The 21,001-nt window shown below is 43.7% G+C and overlaps 1 protein-coding gene and 1 pseudogene across 1 annotated transcript in view; both read right to left on the bottom strand.

Moving 5' to 3' along the window:
• The window catches only part of vps13a (vacuolar protein sorting 13 homolog A), a 178,007-nt gene that overhangs the window by 88,231 nt on the left and 68,775 nt on the right, over positions 1-21,001 (bottom strand). Inside the window, 3 exon segments of the mRNA XM_034170409.1 lie at positions 9,726-9,895; positions 9,987-10,111; positions 11,188-11,359. Of these exon segments, the coding sequence (XP_034026300.1) occupies positions 9,726-9,895; positions 9,987-10,111; positions 11,188-11,359 (467 nt within the window).
• LOC117511392 lies at positions 14,293-14,468 on the bottom strand (annotated as a pseudogene).

Here is a 21,001-nt window from a genome sequence, read left to right as displayed (position 1 = left end):
ACCAGCAGCTGAGGATCGCGGGGAAGTCCAGAACATCAGATGCAATGTGTGGCTGTCATTTCCTCACAGCATCGCAGGTGGCCAGGTTTGCCAGCCAGTCACAGCTGTTCTCATCCTCCTCCCCTCTCCCTCCCTTACATCCTCGCCTTTCTTACCCACTGACATGTGGTCAGGGGAGGCTGAGCCTCAAAGTGGATTGCGCAATCACTGGGCTAACTGCTGGCATGCTATGCAGTGTGACTGTCTCTCTGTATATCACTATTAAAATGGTCAAACACTTTGGCTGTATGAACTTAAATTCCATAGTTTAGCTGATGTACATAATGTACAGTGTTTTTTGTCAACAGCTGTATGTGTGCGTAATGTGTTTTGTGTGCTGAGCGATCATAAAATGGCTGCAAAAAGGCAACAAGTGAGGCACGCAGTTCTCATGCCTCATGGTAGGGGGCACTAGTGAGCCCAGGAATTCTTCTTGCAGCAACTCCTCAGCTGCAGAATAAGTGACAGCAAGCTACAACAGCAGCCGTTCATTTATTTTTCCTCTTCTGGACTTTACTTTCAGAATGGAGGATTACATATCCAAACTGAAACCATTTTTTAAAAGTGGATGTTCAATCGAAGCAGGAGGTAATAATTAAAGGACAACCAACACCAGAGCCAAAAGGTTTGCTTCAGACAACAGAAGACCCACTATCAAATGGAGTGGGACACATGAAAAGTCTGGCTGTGTGGATGTCCAGCAAGGAATGCCTTTTTGCTTTTCCTGTCTTCTTTTCTCTACTTGTGACAATGTCAGGACACAGATGGGATATTGTAACCTGAAGAATTTACAAACCAGTGTCATCACAGACGAGTGCTCAACCACTCACATTCAAAGCCAGAAAAGGCTCCAAACATACAGTCGGAACATGACTGATGAAGGACGACTTTCTTCCCTGGCAGTGATCTCCAGAGACAGAGAGACTTTTAAAACCGAAGGAAGATAAGGTAAACATCTTCAAACGAGTTAGCGATGCTTTTGTTCAGAAGAAGCAGCACATGGACTTCATTTATAAGTAGGGATGGGTATCGGGAACCGGTTCTTTTTGGGTATCGGTAAGAAATGATTCGATCCATCAACATCAATAGCCTTTTTGCTTAACGATTCCCTTATCGGTCCTTCAGAGTGGCTGCTGTTTTGGGGGGTGTTTGTCAGGAAAATTATAATTTGTCTACATTGATTACAGATCCAACAGCAGGTCTGTAATCAACTGTTTCTGCAGCGCGGCTTTGCTTTGAACCTTGAATCAATGAAGCAGTGCTTCGATCTGCTGCTTCGTTGGTTCTTTGTTTTATTTTGCTTTATCTTATTTTTTACCCAGCTAAAACCCTAAAGAGCATATGTCTGTCAGTAATATTTACCTTTTATATGCTAAATTGACCTGTTATGGTCTTCTGAAACAGTTGATACATGTATTTTATAACTTAAAAATGGGACCGATGCTAACGCATTAGGATGTCTATGGCGTTTTCAATGTTAAAGTTAGCATTAAGCTGTTCGCATCTCAGCACGTTTGTGTGCATTTGTTTTCTGTGTAATAATTAATGGCTCAGCGTTTGTCGTAAAAGAGTCAAATGTATTACAATTGTAATTTTTTGTTATTTTTATTTATATATTAATAATAGCAACAACAACAATAGTAACTAATAATGCTACAATACAATTTTAGAGAAAGAGACAAAGAACCTGATAAAACAAAACAACAGAAAAGATAAAACCAACTAACAATGAACATAAATATCTGTTTCCTGTGAACACCTAGTGACTCTTACACCTCCACTTCATCCCTGTTTTATTTAAGTTTAATGACAATTTGTTTCGGTCAAACCACATTTTCAATTTGTTCATTTCTTCAGTGATTTCCTCCAGAACTATCTGCCAAGCGAGAAAATGAAAGAAAATGAATTTGAATAAGGAAAGCTGTTTTTTTTTTTCCTCACCAAAATGGATGCTGCACTCATTGCAGTTCATTGTCCAGAACAGCCCCAGATTGCATTTCAGAGCTTCGAGAATTCAAAAATTTTCGTGCGGATGGTGGTTGGGGTTAATTTTGGGTTTCAGCTTTTTTTTGTTGTTGTTTTTCACCACTTTCATCCCTGAATATGTCAATCGTGAGAATTTTGTGCAGATTAAAGTTACTAACTGAGACTCCTGTCTTGTGAGAAAGTAAAGAGAATCGTCCTCTGTTCTGTTCACACAGCTCCAAACGCTGCACGGCTCTCTGCCGAGTCAAGTTAGAATGATAGAGTCCAGTCAGAATTAATAACTTCAAAGCGAAACACTGTTTAAATCAAATGAACCAAACGCTGTACTACAAACTGCAATCAATCAACTTCAATCAACTTTTTTCTTATATAGCACCAAATCACAACAAACAGTTGCCCCAAGGCGCTCCATATTGTAAGGCAAGGCCATACAATAATTATGAAAAACCCCAACGGTCAAAACGACCCCCTATGAGCAAGCACTTGGCAACAGTGGGAAGGAAAAACTCCCTTTTAACAGGAAGAAACCTCCAGCAGAACCAGGCTCAGGGAGGGGCAGTCTTCTGCTGAGACTGGTTGGGGCTGAGGGAAAAAACCAGGAAAAAGACATGCCGTGAAGGGGGGCAGAGATCGATCACTAATGATTAAATGCAGAGTGATGCATACGGAGCAAAAAGAGAAAGAAACAGTGCATCATGGGAACCCCCCCACAATCTACGTCTAAAGCAGCATAACCAAGGGATGGTCCAGGGTCACCCGATCCAGCCCTAACTATAAGCCTTAGCGAAAAGGAAAGTTTTAAGCCTAATCTTAAAAGTAGAGAGGGTATCTGTCTCCCTGATCTGAATTGGGAGCTGGTTCCACAGGAGAGGAGCCTGAAAGCTGAAGGCTCTGCCTCCCATTCTACTCTTACAAACCCTAGGAACTACAAGTAAGCCTGCAGTCTGAAAGCGAAGCGCTCTATTGGGGTGATATGGTACTACGAGGTCCCTAAGATAAGATGGGACCTGATTATTCAAAACCTTATAAGTAAGAAGAAGAATTTTAAATTCTATTCTAGAATTAACAGGAAGCCAATGAAGAGAGGCCAACACGGGTGAGATATGCTCTCTCCTGCTAGTCCCCGTCAGTACTCTAGCTGCAGCATTCTGAACCAACTGAAGGCTTTTTAGGGAACTTTTAGGACAACCTGATAATAATGAATTACAATAGTCCAGCCTAGAGGAAATAAATGCATGAATTAGTTTTTCAGCATCACTCTGAGACAAGACCTTTCTGATTTTAGAGATATTGCGTAAATGCAAAAAGGCAGTCCTACATATTTGTTTAATATGCGCTTTGAATGACATATCCTGATCAAAAATGACTCCAAGATTTCTCACAGTATTACTAGAGATCAGGGAAATGCCATCCAGAGTAACGATCTGGTTAGACACCATGCTTCTAAGATTTGTGGGGCCAAGTAACAATAACTTCAGTTTTATCTGAGTTTAAAAGCAGGAAATTAGAGGTCATCCATGTCTTTATGTCTGTAAGACAATCCTGCAGTTTAGCTAATTGGTGTGTATCCTCTGGCTTCATGGATAGATAAAGCTGGGTATCATCTGCGTAACAATGAAAATTTAAGCAATACGTTCTAATAATACTGCCTAAGGGAAGCATGCATAAAGTGAATAAAATTGGTCCTAGCACAGAACCTTGTGGAACTCCATAATTAACTTTAGTCTGTGAAGAAGATTCCCCATTTACATGAACAAACTGTAATCTATTAGACAAATATGATTCAAACCACCGCAGCGCAGTGCCTTTAATACCTATGACATGCTCTAATCTCTGTAATAAAATTTTATGGTCAACAGTATCAAAAGCAGCACTGAGGTCCAACAGAACAAGCACAGAAATAAGTCCACTGTCCGAAGCCAAAAGAAGATAATTTGTAACCTTCACTAATGCTGTTTCTGTACTATGATGAATTCTAAAACCTGACTGAAACTCTTCAAATAGACCATTCCTCTGCAGGTGATCAGTTAGCTGTTTTACAACTACCCTCTCAAGAATCTTTGAGAGAAAAGGAAGGTTGGAAATTGGCCTATAATTAGCTAAGATAGCTGGGTCAAGTGATGGCTTTTTAAGTAATGGTTTAATTACTGCCACCTTAAAGGCCTGTGGTACATAACCAACTAACAAAGACAGATTGATCATATTTAAGATTGAAGCATTAAATAATGGTAGGACTTCCTTGAGCAGCCTGGCAGGAATGGGGTCCAATAAACATGCCGATGGTTTGGACGAAGGAACCAATGAAAATAACTCAGACAGAACAACCGGAGAGAAAGAGTCTAACCAAATACCGGCATCACTGAAAGCAGCCAAAGATAACGATACGTCTTTGGGATGGTTATGAGTAATTTTTTCTCTAATAGTTAAAATTTTGTTAGCAAAGAAAGTCATGAAGTCATTACTAGTTAAAGTTAATGGAATACTCAGCTCAATAGAGCTCTGACTCTTTGTCAGCCTAGCTACAGTGCTGAAAAGAAACCTGAGGTTATTCTTATTTTCTTCAATTAGTGATGAGTAGAAAGATGTCCTAGCTTTACGGAGGGCTTTTTTATAGAGCAACAAACTCTTTTTCCAGGCTAAGTGAAGATCTTCTAAATTAGTGAGACGCCATTTCCTCTCCAACTTACGGGTTATCTGCTTTAAGCTATGAGTTTGTGAGTTATACCACGGAGTCAGACACTTCTGATTTAAAGCTCTCTTTTTCAGAGGAGCTACAGCATCCAAAGTTGTCTTCAAAGAGGATGTAAAACTATTGACGAAATACTCTAACTCCCTTACAGAGTTTAGGTAGCTACTCTGCTCTGTGTTGGTATATGACATTAGAGAACATAACGAAGGAATCATATCCTTAAACCTAGTTACAGCGCTTTCTGAAAGACTTCTAGTGTAATGAAACTTATTCCCCACTGCAGGGTAGTCCATCAGGGTAAATGTAAATGTTATTAAAAAATGATCAGACAGAAGGGAGTTCTGTCTGATTGATTGGAGTTCAATCAATGAAAACTTTTTTTTCCTCCCAAATTGAGACTTCCTGTGCTGAAGTGCAGCAGCTGGCTGAGCTCAGCTAAGAGGTATGGAGAGACATTCATGCCAAAATGTCTGAAAGGAAATGCTTTTGACAAAAACTACAGATTTTATTTATGTCCCAGAGATCCAGGATCTAGTGACCAATTTAAAATGTTGTTGACACAGAAAACCTGTAAAGCCTACTTTCAGTACACAGAAAATTCACAAGAGGTATCGATAAGGGAATCGATAAGGAATCAGATCGATACGCGGAATCGATAATGGCATCGATATTGATAAAATCTTATCAATACCCGTCTCTATTTATAAGTAAAGGTAAGACCATAATAACTTTTTATTAAATGTTTTTGTATGCTACAGTTTGTATGTGTAAAGAATGCTGATATGAGAGTTTAAACATAACTTAACTGCTGCCAATGAAACGGTGAATAAGCTGCTCTGTCGAGTTCATATGTTTGTAAATATGATTGTGATGAAGTCAGTGCCTCACCAGCCATCAACCTCACCGCACGTCACTGTTGTTACCACACGCTGCCTTGCCTTGCACCCGCATAGCCCCAGTCTCCAGTTCGCAGTTTCCTCCATCAGCCAGTGCAGCGAGCTCACCTCCAAAAGCACCTGACCCTGCCCTGCGGGGACTAAATCTGACTCCTGCTCCTGTCTGTGCGAGGACAGATCCGCAACCCTGTTCTTTTCCTCATAAGAATTAAGTTTGGAGACTTTACACACTGGATTATGCATCTGTCCACACAGCCAGGTATCCCGCTGGGGGTCAACAAGGGGGCCTGGAGTTGCTTGTCTCTTAACCATGAGTGCACTTTCACCTGTTTCTCACCCTGTCATGGACACGTAGCACTAAAAAGCACTGACTTCTCCCCTTTGTGATAAGAGCACTCAAATGGCTAGCACCTGTTGAGGACAATTTTCTGAATGTCTTTGAGTGGCCCAGCCAGAGCCCAGATCTGAAACCGACTGAACATCTCTAGAGAGATCTGAAAATGTCTATGCACCGATGCTCCCCATGCAACCTGATGGAGCTTGAGGGGTACTGCAAAGAGGAATGGACAAAACTAGATAAGATAGGTGCACCAAGCTTGTGGCATCATATTCAAGAAGTCTTGAGGCAGTAATTGCTGCCAAAGGTGCATCAACAAAGTATTGAGCAAAGGGTGTGAATACTTACATACATGTGATTTCTTAGTTTTTTTTCGTCAATTTGCATGAAAAAAAAAAAAAAACTTTTTCATGTTGCCATTATAGGGTGTTGTGAGTTGAATTTTGAGGGAATAAGGCTGGAACATAAAATGTCAAAAAAGTGAAGCACTGTGAATACTTTCTGGATGCACTGTAAAGCTCTGTTCAGATAAGAGAAGCAAAAAGTGTTGACAAAATTACAAGTTTCATTATCCTAAAGTTACAGTGATATAAAAGATAAACATTCACAGCTTGTGGGTTGATGTTAGTTGTTACAACCACAGACTTAATAGTCATTTTTCTAACAGAGCTCAGGCCTCATTAAAAAAAAATAATAAAAAAAGCAACATTGGCGTAAAGGTCGCGGAAATGTGTGTAGTTCATTTATTCATTTTCTATACCCGCTTACTCAAATCAAGGGTCACCGGGGGGGCTGGAGCCTATCCCAGCAGTCACAAGGTGTGAGGCAGGATACCAATCTATCACAGGGCCACATGTAGACAGACAAATTCAGTCACATCTATGGCCAATTTGAGACACCAATTCAAAAATGCGTGTAGTCCCATACTTATTTGTGAGGCTAGTTACCAAGCTTTTATTGGGGAGGCTACATTCAAAGAGAAAAAAGACAACCAGGAACAACTTGTAAGTCATGATTTTACTAGTTTTGAAAACGTGTGGGGAAACAAAGTGGAATCTTAGTGAAAAGAGCATGAAGACCACAAGGCCTGAGTAAGAACTTGACCTACATCTTCAAGGGATGCATCCTTGTTGCAACTGAAATCCTTGGAAATTTAGAGAAACATATGGATGCGGACTTTGGCTTTGTGACCTTCAAAACTAGGTGAAGCTCAATCATTGTCAAACTTGACCTAGACCTTCAACAGATGCATCGTTGTGCCCTATTTGGTAAACTTGAGTCATTTCTTTGGAAGGTTATTGGGAGTACAATTTTACAGATATTTTTGGCCCTATAACATTCAAATTTAGGTCAAGGTGAGTCATCACTGAAGATGCCTTAGACCTTGAGGGGATGCATGACATGTTTGCTGCAAATTTGATGAACCTGTGTAAGTTGACAGCCTACATTACTTTTACCTATTCTGTGGCTCTTCTGTTTGTGATTTCCTTGCCTTCGTATCTTAATTTCACATTTGTTCAAAGTTTTTCTTTTCTACCACGTGTGTACTGTTCTCCTCTGTGACAGAGCGGGTCCATCTTTTGAATGATAGAAACATGCAGGTTGCATGGGTAGAGGAAATGATTATCTGAAGGAGTGTCTACATCTATTCACGGCTGAAATGGAAGTCGACAGCAGGCCAGTGCAAGTATGAAAATTTCCATGATGACAGGTCGCTAAAAGAGAACCATACATAAACACAGCTTAATATGCCAACTCTGAATATACAGCTTTATAAATAAGACCCCTGGTAGATGAATATGAAACCTTGGCATGTTGTCATGTTACTTAAGCCCTGGTCCCACCGAATAACGAACGATGAATAATGAGCTTTATTATATGGTATGTGATTTTGCCCACTTCTGATTGGCCCATTCGCCACTTTGAGCTGTACCACATGCCGAGTTGACCGCTGGTGGAGCCGAGTACACCTCGCGTGCAGCGTAGTGCTAGCCAATCGAGCGACGCCTTCTATCGATAATGACCAATCAGATAACACGATACAATGCCTACTTTTGCCCGCTTCGAGTTGCGTCGTGTGTCGTCATGACTACGTCGTGTACACAAATGCAGTAAAAACTAAGGGCACAGAAAAAAAAACGCTGCTGGCTACAGCAGCTCCTCGGTCTTCTCTCACAAATGTGTTTAAATACAGTCCATAAAGTCCTGCTCACAGACTGATTGACAGGACATGTCCACATCAAGTATAACTCCAGACATCTCCACATTCTCAGATGAATCGTCCACGCGCGTGCGCACGCGCATCTCTCGGTTAAAGTAGGAAAGATAAACTATAACAGAACTCAGAGTGCAGACCTGCAGCTCAGCACAAATATAAACTAGAAGATAAATCAGAGTGCACAGTCTGTCTGCAGCCAAACTGCACTGATTCCTCTGTGCAGAGAACCTGCAGGCTGCGTTCTCACCTTCTCTCTGCCCCCTGCTGCGCGCACCTGACACAGACATTCCTGCGTCGTCATGACACCACAGGAAGCTCGAGGCAGCCCCGGTGTGAAAGGGGCTTTAGAGATTGTGCTCATGAAGTATTTTGGACCTGTTGGTGCAGTATGACAGTAATAATAAAGAGCTGAAACTTGAGATTGATTTTTCAGTTTTAGTATGTTTGACAAACTCCCAATTTTCTTGTTTACCATATAATAAAACAGTTATAGACTTTTAATTTTGGTGTACCCGTGATTATGCGGACCTGGTCAGGATGAGGTGAACCTCACCCTGAAAAGGTCCGCATAATCACAGGTACACCTCATCAAAAGTCTATAATTGTATAAAGTAGCATGAATTTTTTGTGCAAGTCGGGTTATTCAAGAAATGTGGGAGAATAGTGGCTCTTAGAGGCAGACTATTCAGACAACGAGACTCATCTCTGAGTGTGGCGCTAATTTTGTGGAGTTCAAAATTTAGCAAAAATAGCGCGGGGCGATTTGCGTACAAGGTACTACGAGAACAAACAAGGATGTTAGTGGTGAGTACGAGGCCATTAAAGAACCATTATCTGAGTACCTGATGACTACAAGGACAGGACAGGCTCTGAGAAAGCCCTTGTAGCATTTTTTTAACATCTGTTTAAATGGTAAATGGACTGCATTTATATAGCGCTTTTCCATCTGCATCAGACACTCAAAGCGCTTTACAATTATGGCTCACATTCACTCCAATGTCAGGGTGCTGCCATACAAGGCACTCACTACACACCGGGAGCAATAGGGGATTAACAGCCTTGCCCAAGGGCCCTTAGTGATTTTCCAGTCAGGCGGGGATTTGAACCCATGATCTTAACACCTTAACCACTAGACCATCACCTCCCCTGTAATTACTGCAATTCCTTCAGAAGAACATCATATACATGGTTGATTAATCAAATAATCACTGAAATTTCTGACAAATCCATATGTGGCTCATTATTCATGGCTTTATTATTTGGTCTGACCAGGGCTTTGTATTTTTACTGCAGTCTGAACAGCAAACTAATTTTTTGGTATATATTTTTGGATATTCAAACACCACCTTAAATAGATTCTCATCCATTGTGACCCCATTCACTGCTCTACAGACAATGGCTGCAGGTACAGATGTTCTTCTGTATGGTTTAATTGGAAATAATACAAGAACAGACATTGTACTGTAGCCCTGTATTTACAGTGACAAATGTATCTCCGAAGTTGAGGAAAAATGTGCAACAGAAAATGTCTGTTGTGATACATTTGTGTGTTCCTCGTACCTGGGGGTGACCATTTTGATTCTGGGCCTCTTGTCATCTAGAAGGCAAGCAGCTAGTTTGACAGAGGCTTCCATGGAGCTGTCAGAGAACATCTGGACAGAGGTGGAGATGGTGCCCAGAGTAAACTCTGCCAACTTCAGCTGTTCATCACGTGAGTCCAACAGATTAATCTGGACAAGGACATCAGCAGTAGAGTAATGCTATGTCAACATGTTGTCATGTGTTGACTTAACGAGTTGACTGAAAGCAAGTGTGCCTTACCTCACTGCCATTGGGACTGTAGAGGACAAGTGTCAAGGAATCAAACTTAAAGTCCAACTTTAGAGTGTTTTTCTGTTTGCTGCTTTCATGAGTCTCCACCACAGCAGCTGTCACCACTGTGTTGTCTGCAATTACAATGGTATGAAGTGATTACAGCATAGAGGAAGGAAAAAACAAAACAAAAACAAGCGCAATCTGAGATTTCTGACATCCGCCAAGGGTTGACAAGGACTCAAAATAAAAGACCCGGAATTTACCTGGCTCTAGATTCCACAACACAATGTAATAATCGCATACTGATCCAGAATGGTCCGACTGATCAAGATGCTTGACTGATCAAGATGTTTCAATCTGATATTTAATTCACAAGCTAAAACAAAATAGTGTCTTCCTGATCTTGGTATAATATCGCAATGTTATACGTTTCTGCTGCATATTTATCTGGATCACTCCCAACATCTGACACTAACAGGGTCTCTTTGTACAACAGCCACATGTGATTTCAATTTTGTCAAGATCTATCAAGCAGATTTGAGATGATCCTCAAAATGGTGAAAATTTAAGAAATGATACAGAATTGGGATCTTGATCCCGATCCAATCCAAAATTTAATGGAGTCTTCCATGGCCTGATATCTATCTGTGGTGAAAGTTTTGTCTAAATCCATGCAGTAGTTTGGATGTAATCCTTAAAAGCCTATAAAGTGAACTCCTGACAGAATTTGGATCACCTCCAAATTTAAAATGAGTCTTCCATGCCCTAATATAAATCTGTGGTTCAAAGTTGGCGAGAATCCATTAAGTAGTTTTGATGTAATCCTTCAAAGACTATATAAAGTGAAATCTTGATCCAGAATTCGGATCACCTCCAAAATTTCAGTGGAGTCTTCCATGGCCTAATATCCATCTGTGGTGAAAATTTTGTTAAAATCCATGCAGTAGTTTTGACTTAATCCTGCTAACAGTCAGTCAGACAGACAAATAAACGGCAATGATTTTATTATGTCCTTGGCAGACTAACAAACCCACAAGTCGTAGTTCAAAATAACAACTGCAATAGTATCTGTGCTGGAAATATTGTGTCTCACAGTAAAATGTCTGCATTTTATATAAAGAAAAGCATTTTTCCCATCATTGGAACACACACAGCCACACTATGCAAAAGACGTCAGCTGACACACACACAAATTGAGACTCCTTACTGCTAACTGTGCCTGTTGTTCCAGAGTCACGACAGTCTTTGTTGGATGTAGACTCAGAAGAGGGTTCAGTGCTTGGGGGAGGAGCTGGAGGGGGGATGACATCAGAGGTCTCAGACAGATTCTCACTGAGAGTCTTCAGGGCCACTGTCATATCATCCTGGCTAAGAATCAGCTGTGGAACATATGAGAAGACATAAATCATCCATCCATCCATTTTCTTCCGCTTTATCCGGAGTCGGGTCACGGGGGCAGCAGCTCAAGCAAAGCCGCCCAGACCTCCCGATCCACACACACCTCCTCCAGCTCCTCCGGGGGAACCCCAAGGCGTTCCCAAGCCAGCCGAGAGATGTAGTCCCTCCAGCATGTCCTGGGTCTTCCCCGGGGCCTCCTCCCAGTGGGACGTGCCCGGAACACCTCTCCAGCGAGGCGTCCAGGGGGTATCCGGAAAAGATGCCCGAGCCACCTCAACTGACTCCTTTGGACGTGGAGGAGCAGCGGCTCGACTCCGAGCTCCTCCCGAGTGACGAGCTCCTCACCCTATCTCTAAGGGAGCGCCCAGCCACCCTGCGGAGGAAACTCATCTCGGCCGCTTGTACTCGCGATCTTGTTCTTTCGGTCATGAGCCAAATCTCATGACCATAGGCGAGGATCGGAACGTAGATCGATCGGTAAATCGAGAGCTTTGCCCCCCTACTCAGCTCTCTCTTCACCACGACGGTCCGATACAGCGACCGCATCACTGCAGATGCTGCACCGATCCGTCTATCGATATCACACTCCATCCGTCCCTCACTCGTGAACAAGACCCCAAGATACTTAAACTCCCCTCTATACCCTGGCTGCGCCTACAAATTCTGTCCATAAAATTAATGAACAGAACCGGTGACAAAGGGCAGCCCTGGCGGAGGCCAACGTGCACTGGAAACAGGTTTGACTTACTACCGGCAATGCGAACCAAGCTCCTGCTGCGGTCGTACAGGGACCGGATAGCCCTTAGCAAAGGACCCCGGACCCCATACTCCCGGAGCACCCCCCACAGGGTGCCCCGAGGGACATGGTCGAATGCCTTCTCCAGATCCACAAAACACATGTGGACTGGTTGGGCAAACTCCCATGAACCCTCGAGCACCCGATGGAGCGTGTAGAGCTGGTCCAGTGTGCCGCGACCAGGACGAAAACCACACTGCTCCTCCTGAATCCGAGGTTCGACCATCGGTCGAATTCTCCTCTCCAGTACTCTGGAATAGACCTTACCGGGGAGGCTGAGGAGTGTGATTCCTCTATAGTTGGAACACACCCTCCGGTCCCCCTTTTTAAACAGAGGGACCACCACCCTGGTCTGCCAATCCAGAGGCACTGTCCCAGATCGCCACGCGATGTTGCAGCGGCGTGTCAGCCAAGATAGTCCCACAACATCCAGAGACTTAAGGTACTCAGGATGGATTTCATCCACCCCAGGAGCCTTGCCACCGAGGAGCTTTCTAACCGCCTTGGTGACTTTGTCCTGGGTAATGAATGAGTCCGCCTCTGAGTCCCCAGTCTCTGCTTCCTCTTTGGAAGACGTGAGGATGGGATTGAGGAGATCCCCTAAGTACTCCTTCCACCGCCCGACAACATCCCCAGTCAGGGTCAACAGCTCCCCACCCGCACCGTAAACAGTGCTGGTGGAGAGCTGCTTCCGCCTCCTGAGGCGTCGGACGGTTTGCCAGAATCTCTTCGAGGCCGACCGATAGTCCTCCTCCTTAGCCTCCCCGAACTCCTCCCAGACCCGAGTTTTTGCCTCTGCGACCGCACGGGCTGCGGCACGCTTGGCCTGCCGGTACCTGTCAGCTGCCTCTGGGGTCCCACCTACCAACAAAGATAAGTAGGACTCCTTCAGCTTGATGGCATCCCTTACTTCCGGTGTCCACTACCGGGTTCGGGGATTGCCGCCGCGACAGGCACCAGAGACCTTGCGTCCACAGCTACGAGCAGCCGCATCGACAATGGAGGTGGAGAACATGGTCCACTCGGACTCCATGTCTCCAACCTCCCCCGGGATCTGGGAGAAGCTCCCCCGGAGGTGGGAGTTGAAGACCTCGCTGACAGAGGGTTCCGCCAGTCGTTCCCAGCAAACCCTCACGATACGTTTGGGCCTGCCAGATCTTACTGGCTTCCTACCCTCCCAGCGGATCCAACTCACCACCAGGTGGTGATCAGTCGACAGCTCTGCCCCTCTCTTCACTCGAGTGTCCGAGACACGTGGCCGAAGGTCAGATGATACGACTACAAAGTCGATCATCGACCTCTGGCTCAGGGTGTCCTGGTACCACGTGCACTTATGGACACCCTTGTGCTCGAACATGGTGTTCGTGATGGACAAACTGTGACTAGCAAATCAGTGACATGAAATTCAAAGATGACTGCTTAATTTTAATTTACTTTGAATTTTAATTTTTGGATTGAATGCAAGACCGGACAGAGAAAAGAAATGATAATTTAAACCACAGGGCCAGATTTGCATATTTTAGGGTGCAGGGCCCCATTGCAATATGCCATTCTTCCTGCAAAAAAAAAAAGAACTATTAGTGATAACATTAGTAGCTCATTATGCAGTTTGGGATGCCAATGTTATTCTGTGAGTCAAATAAATAAATAAAATAAAAACTGGTCAGGACGCTCAGCGGTGTGATATGTCAGAGATCAACAATTCTGGAAAAGAAATATCTTGCTAAATTAACAGTTTTGAATACAAGCGATATTGAATTTACCTGAGAACCAAACATATATAGTAGAAAAAGAACATAACAGCCTTTATAGTCATTGTACATACAACAAAGTTTGTTGTCTGCATTTAACCCATCCTAATTAGTTAGATGGAATCCAACAACTAGGAGCAGTGGGCAGCCACAGTCTGGCGCCCGGGGACCAACTCCAGATGTAGAGATGCTGCGTTGGTGAGGGGCAGAGAAAGGAGCAGACCGTAAATCAGCACGTTTTTGATTATGGGAGAAAACCAGAGTGCCCGGAGGAAACCCATGCAGACACGGTGAGAACATGCACAAACAGACCCCACCTTCTTGCTGTGAGGCACCAGTGCTAACCACTAAGCCAAAATGCCGCCCAGGGAGGTGCACCGTTCCTCGAAATACTGCAATACCGGGTCGATGCGTGGAGTGGACGGAGTCTCCCTGTTCCAAAAACCAATTTAATATATGGTCCCCAGATAGGGGACGTATCAAATATTAAACTGATAAGACCAGATACTACACTTGATCTTAGCCAAAAGGCAGAGAAGCGATACAATGTGATGATGATTGTGATGATGGTTGTTTCTTCAATCCGAAGCTCAATGGGAAGAGGTCCTGTTATTGTACCAACACGCTCTGCGGTGACTGTGGAGTCCAATCCAGGATCTGCAGAGCATGGAGCAGCGAGGACAGACAAAGGCTTGATTTGCCATTGGGGGTTGTGAGGTAGCCTGCCATCTCCTCTGGCGTTTGGTGTCAGCTGCCAGCTTCCTTTCTGCTTCAAACTAACCTGTGGCATTCTTGATTAAAGTTTTCCGTTGTGCTCTTGAGCCAACTTCACCCACTCAGAGGGGTCAGTTTTGGCCAGTGACAGCAGTCATTTCAGCTGGTGGTTAAAGCACTTCTTGGGTGCCCTTCAGTCTCACTTGCCTTGCTTCAGTTCACCGCAGAACACAGCCTTTATCATCCTGGAGTCATCCATGCATGAGAAGTGACCTGTCCATCTCAACTGCCTCAGTATCAACATGCTCTCAATGCTCTTGGAGTTGGCACGCTCAAGCACTTCCTTGTTTGTGACATAGTCCTGCCAGCATATGCCCATGATTGAATGAAGACATCTCTGGTGAAATCCCTCTTAGCAGTTTCACTTGGTTCCTGAGCCATATGGCAATCACAACAGCTCTGTTCACTTTGGTCTTTGTTTCAATGTGGAGAAGTGTTTTTTCCAGACACGCTTTTGCAGAGTTCCGAAGGAGCTGCTTGCTTCGGCGATGTGGTTTTCAACATTCTTTGTTGCAGTGGCATCATTGGAGATGACACTTCAAAGATAGGTGAAGGTGTCCATTGCTTCCAGCTGATGTCTATTGATGTTGATACTGGGTGGGTGGTAGGTGTCACAGGGGGCTTTCTGTCACATAACCTGTTTTCTTGAGGCTAATAGCCCGAAGGCTGTAGCTGTGTTTACGAAGAATGTGATGATTCTCTGGGAGGCTTCCTCTGTGTGCACTAAGAGGGCACAGTCATCAGTTGAATACACTACAGTCAGTGCAGAACCAGATGTAGATGCTGTCCTGTAGATCTTCCTTTGCTTCTCAAGTATTGCGGCAAAGAAGATGGCAAACAGTGTTTGTGCAAGGACACAACCCTGCTTTCCACCATTCTCAATGGGAAACAGGTCAGAGAACTCTCCACTGTGCTTCACCTGTCCCTGCTGGCCTGTGTGGAGTTGTTGAAGGATTGTGAGGAATTTGGGGGGCATCCGATTTTGCTATCTGAGAAATTGTGGAAGAGCTTGGCATGTCACAGCATGTCCTGTGAGACTTCAACAGGAAGGTGCTTTTGCTCCGCCGTCAGCAGCTTCGTGCCGAATTTCACCGTCACTATTTTCATGGCCAAATCTTCTGTCACAATGGAATGTGCCGAAAAAGTGCTGATGTCCACTTCTTCCGCAATTTCTCTGATAGTCACACGCCGTTCCCGCATCACCACAGCGTTCACTTTGGAAATGATTAGGTCATTTCAGCGTGTTGATGGCCGACCGGAGCGTGGCTCACTCTCCACCGTTGTGTGGACGTCTTTAAACCGGTTGTACCGCTCCTTAATCTGTGTGAAACCCATAGCATCGTCACCAAAAGCCATCTATATCATCCAAATGGTTTCCACCTGGCTGTCGCCCAGTTTCTGGCAAAATTTGATCCAGCGCTGCTCCAGTTGTTCTGTCTTTTTCCTTGCAATGAAAATCCACCAAGCGCACTACACATGTCCTCACTCAAAGGCTGCTTACCAGCAAATGACGCAATCGACAGGCGTGAAAAAATTCATGCATGTGCACAAAGGTTCAAGGTTGGCTGATGCAAGCACACGTAATTCAAATCCATCAGGTTTTTGCAAAAAATAAAAAGGTCCGATACTTTTCGAAGGGTGTGGAGCTTTTACATGACTACATTTTCATTTTAAAGTGCTTCCAGATGGCAAAGTCAACAAAACCAAAGCTGAATTTTTTTTTTTAAATCACTGGAGTACTTTGAGTCTAAAATATCACCTAAATGCAGCACACAAAGCTGATGCTAGCAAATCATTCAACGACAAACAGCGGTGCGAGGCTTTGACAGACTCTGTTAGATGCAACGTGTGGGAGAACTATTGATAAAGGCAAGAGAAGCTCACAAACGCTACAGCAAAATGGACTGCTTCAGACTACAGGCCGATTAGTGCTGTGGAGGATGTCGGTCCTCCACATTCTCAGACATTCTGAGAATCACAACAAATGACGGCATGTATGAGATTCCCTCACGATGCACCATCACAAGAAGAATACATGGACTGTATGAAAAGGAGAGACCTGCTAAAGCAACAACTTTACAATCTGCACCCGCTGTTGCTCTCACTGGGGACTACTGGAGATCACTAGGTAACCAGAGTCACAGCACATTATATTGATGAACATTGGGTGCTTTATTCACATGCTCTGACAGTACTGAAGACAGGAGAGGCATTATGGTGAAACGTGCGCTGGACACTTCATTGAAGTTGCACAACAGTGGAATGTGTCAAATAAAGTCACCACACTTGGCACAGATAGTGCACAAAATATGATAGCTGCTGCAAGTCATCTGCCTTTAGATCATATTCCCTGCTTTGTGCACAGTCTCCAGCATTTTGTCACAGTATCTCTGCATAACAGTGCATTTGACAATGTCCTTGCAAAGTGCGGGAAAGTTGTGGGGCACTTTAAACACAGACCAGCAAGTGCTGCAGAATTAGAGCAACAACAAGTTCAACATGGACAGAAGGAGTCCCTTATGCAAGATGTTCCAACAACATTGAATTCAACTCTGGACATGATAAAAAGCATTCGCAGAAATGAACAGCCACTGGGGGATGTCCTCACCACAAACACGAGGATCCGTCCTATTCTGTCTATGGCTGATGCTGAGACTTTGATTCATGTGTTTGTCTCTTCTAGATTGGACTATTGTAATGCTCTATTCTCTGGCTTACCGCAGTCCAGGATTAGGGGTCTTCAATTGGTTCAGAATGCTGCTGCCAGACTTTTGACACAGAGCAGAAAGTTTGACCACATTACGCCAATCTTGGCGTCCCTGCACTGGCTTCCTGTTTCTGCAAGATCGGATTTTAAAGTATTGATTTTAGTTTATAAAACTGTTCATGGACTTGCACCTCCCTATCTGGCTGACTTGATAAGCCCCTATGTACCAGCTCGGGCCCTGCGTTCTCAGGGTGCAGGACTTCTGTGTGTTCCCAGGGTGAATAAGAAGTCTGCCGGTCACAGAGCTTTCTCCTATCGTGCCCCAGCTCTGTGGAATGATCTGCCGGCACACATTCGGCAGTCGGACACTGTGGAGACCTTTAAATCACGTTTAAAGACTCATTTATTTTCCCTGTTTTATCATTAGTGTTATGATGTGTTTTTAATCTTGTACTTTTTTACTGCTGTTTTTTTTTCTTATGGTTGTTTTTATTGTGTTTTAAATTTTTAACTGTTTTTATGTTGTGACGCGCCTTGAGACGATTTTGTCGTGAATTGGCGCTATATAAATGAATAAATTTGAATTTGAAACACCAACATTGTCATGGAAACTACAGCTGAAATGGAAAAACTGCAGAGGTTGGAAATACTACTGAAGCCTTGCCGGTATGTTTTACATCATATTTCTCACTATCCGGGGTGAGTTCATGTAAGAGAGAAATAGTGTAAATTGTTTATGTTGAGATTTACACTAAATATTTTATTCAACTGCAACTGTATAAACAAAATGCTGATATTAAGTCTTTGCAGAACAAGCGTTATGGCACTTTCGTTCATGGCAGAACATTTAAAATAAAATTGTGCTATACAATCCTTTTGAATTCATTACTGGATTTTGTGTAAAACAATGCGATTTAATCGCATGGAAATCATGCAATTAAAACTTTTAATCATTGTGCGTGCTTGTGTGTATATAGATACACATATACACACACACAAAAAACATGGGCAGCACTGTGTGGAGTTTGCATGTTCTCCCCATGTTTGCGTGGCTTCCTCCCACATCCAAAGACATGCAGGTTAGGTGGATTGGAAACTTTAAATTGTCCATAGGTGTGCATGCATTTGTCTATATGTGGTCCTGCAACTGGCTGGTGTCCTATCCTGGGTGTACCCCTCCTTGTGCACTATGACTGCTGCGATAGGCTCCAGCCCCCCACGACACTTAATTGGACTAAGTGGTTGAAGATGTGTGTGTGTGTGTGTGTGTGTGTGTGTGTGTGTGTGTGTACGAGGGCTGTCAATAAAGTAACAGTCCTTTTTATTTTTTCAAAAACTATATGGATTTCATTCATATGTTTTTACATCAGACATGCTTGAACCCTCGTGCGCATGCGTGAGTTTTTCCACGCCTGTCGGTGACGTCATTCGCCTGTGAGCACTCCTTGTGGGAGGAGTCGTCCAGCCCCTCGTCAGAATTCCTTTGTCTGAGAAGTTGCTGAGAGACTGGCGCGTTGTTGATCAGAATTTTTTCTAAACCTGTGAGACACATCGAAGTGGACACGGTTCGAAAAATTAAGCTGGTTTTCAGTGAAAATTTTAACGGCTGATGAGAGATTTTGAGGTGATTCTGTCGCTTTAAGGACTTTTCACGGTGCGAGACGTCGCGCAGCGTTCTCAGGCGGCGTCATCAGGCTGTTCAAGCTGAAAACCTCCACATTTCAGGCTCTATTGATCCAGGACGTCGTGAGAGAACAGAGAAGTTTCAGAAGAAGTCGGTTTCAGCATTTTATCCGGATATTCCACTGTTAAAGGAGATTTTTTTTAATGAAAGACGTGCGGACGGATCCGCGCGTCGGGATGCAGCCGCTGCGACGCTCCGCCACAGGAAAAACACCTCCGTGTTGATAACCATTTGTAAAATCCAGGCGACTTTTGATGGCTTTCAGTGGAGTGAGTATATGAGAAATTGTTTAACAGGCAGGACATGTTCCAACTTGTCCTTAAGGCTTTCAACAGAGGTGTTTTTCCTGTGGCGGAGCGTCGCGGCGGCTGCATCCCGACGCGCGGACCCGTCCGCACGTCTTTCATTAAAAAATCTCCTTTAACAGTGGAATATCCGGATAAAATGCTGAAACCGACTTCTTCTGAAACTTCTCTGTTCTCTCACGACGTCCTGGATCAATAGAGCCTGAAATGTGGAGGTTTTCAGCTTGAACAGGCTGATGACGCCGCCTGAGAGCGCTGCGCGACGTCTCGCACCATGAAAAGTCCTTAAAGCGACAGTCTCACCTCAAAATCTCTCATCAGCCGTTAAAATTTTCACTGAAAACCAGCTTAATTTTTCGAACCATGTCCACTTCGATGTGTCTCACAGGTTTAGAAAAAATTTTGATCAAACAACGCGCCAGTCTCTCAGCAACTTCTCAGACAAAGGAATTCTGACGAGGGGCTGGACGACTCCTCCCACAAGGAGTGCTCACAGGCGAATGACGTCACCGACAGGCGTGGAAAAACTCACGCATGCGCACGAGGGTTCAAGCATGTCTGACGTAAAAACATATGAATGAAATCCATATAGTTTTTGAAAAAAATAAAAAGGACCGTTACTTTATTGACAGCCCTCGTATACTAGGGATGGGTATCGAGAACCGGTTCCTTTCGGGTATCATTAAGAAATGATTCGATCCATCGACATCAATAAGCTTTGTGCTTAACAATTCTGTTATCGGTCCTTCAGAGTGGCCGTTGTTTTGGCGGGTGTTTGTCAGGAAAATGATCATTTCTCTACATTGATTACAGACCCTGCAGCGGGTCCTTGATCAACTTTTCTGCAGCGCGGCTTTGCTTTGAACCTTGAACCAATCGAAGCGTGGTTCACAGAATGAAGCAATGCTTCGGTCGATTGCTTCGTTTATTTCTTTCTTTCGCTTAATTTTCCCCATCTAAAACCCTAAAGAGCATACGTCTGTGAGTATTGTTTACGTTTTCTATGTTAAACCGACCTGTTATGGTCTTCTGAAACAGTTGATAGATGTATTTTATAACTTAAAAATGGAAGCGATGCTAACGCGTTAGCATGTCTATGGCATTTTCAATATTAAAAGTTAGCATTTAGCAATTGCAGCCGTCATCATGTTCGGGTGCATTTGTTTTCAAATTGTAATATTCCTTAAATTTATTTTTGCTTATATATTAAAAATCTAATGATTATTATATACAATTTTAGAGAAAGAGACAAAAAGAACCTGAATAGAAACACAACAGAAAATATATAATAGCAACTAACATAAATAAATAAATACAGAAATAAGTGTTCTATTTCATTCCTCCTGACCACCAGAGGGCGGTGCTTTAGCACCTGGATAACTACATGTGCGCAGCAGAGAGGTCGAGAATATATACCAACAAAGTCACACCACTGAATGTGACCTGGGTGACGTCACTGGTTGTCTTTATATACCAGACGCACCCAGCGCTCGCTTCTTTTCTAAATTCTCGCATTCTTAGAGGTTGAGAACGCATTTAGCTGCGATTGCCGCTCTCGCTTGTAGCCTCGCAACCCACCTTCGGTTGGAGCTACGTGCACTGCACA

This window comes from Thalassophryne amazonica, chromosome 5 (assembly GCF_902500255.1).
Source record: "Thalassophryne amazonica chromosome 5, fThaAma1.1, whole genome shotgun sequence".
NCBI classification, from domain to species: domain Eukaryota; kingdom Metazoa; phylum Chordata; class Actinopteri; order Batrachoidiformes; family Batrachoididae; genus Thalassophryne; species Thalassophryne amazonica.
The sequence above is the reverse complement of the archived record's forward strand: the minus strand, read 5'-3'. Positions and strand labels throughout refer to the sequence as shown.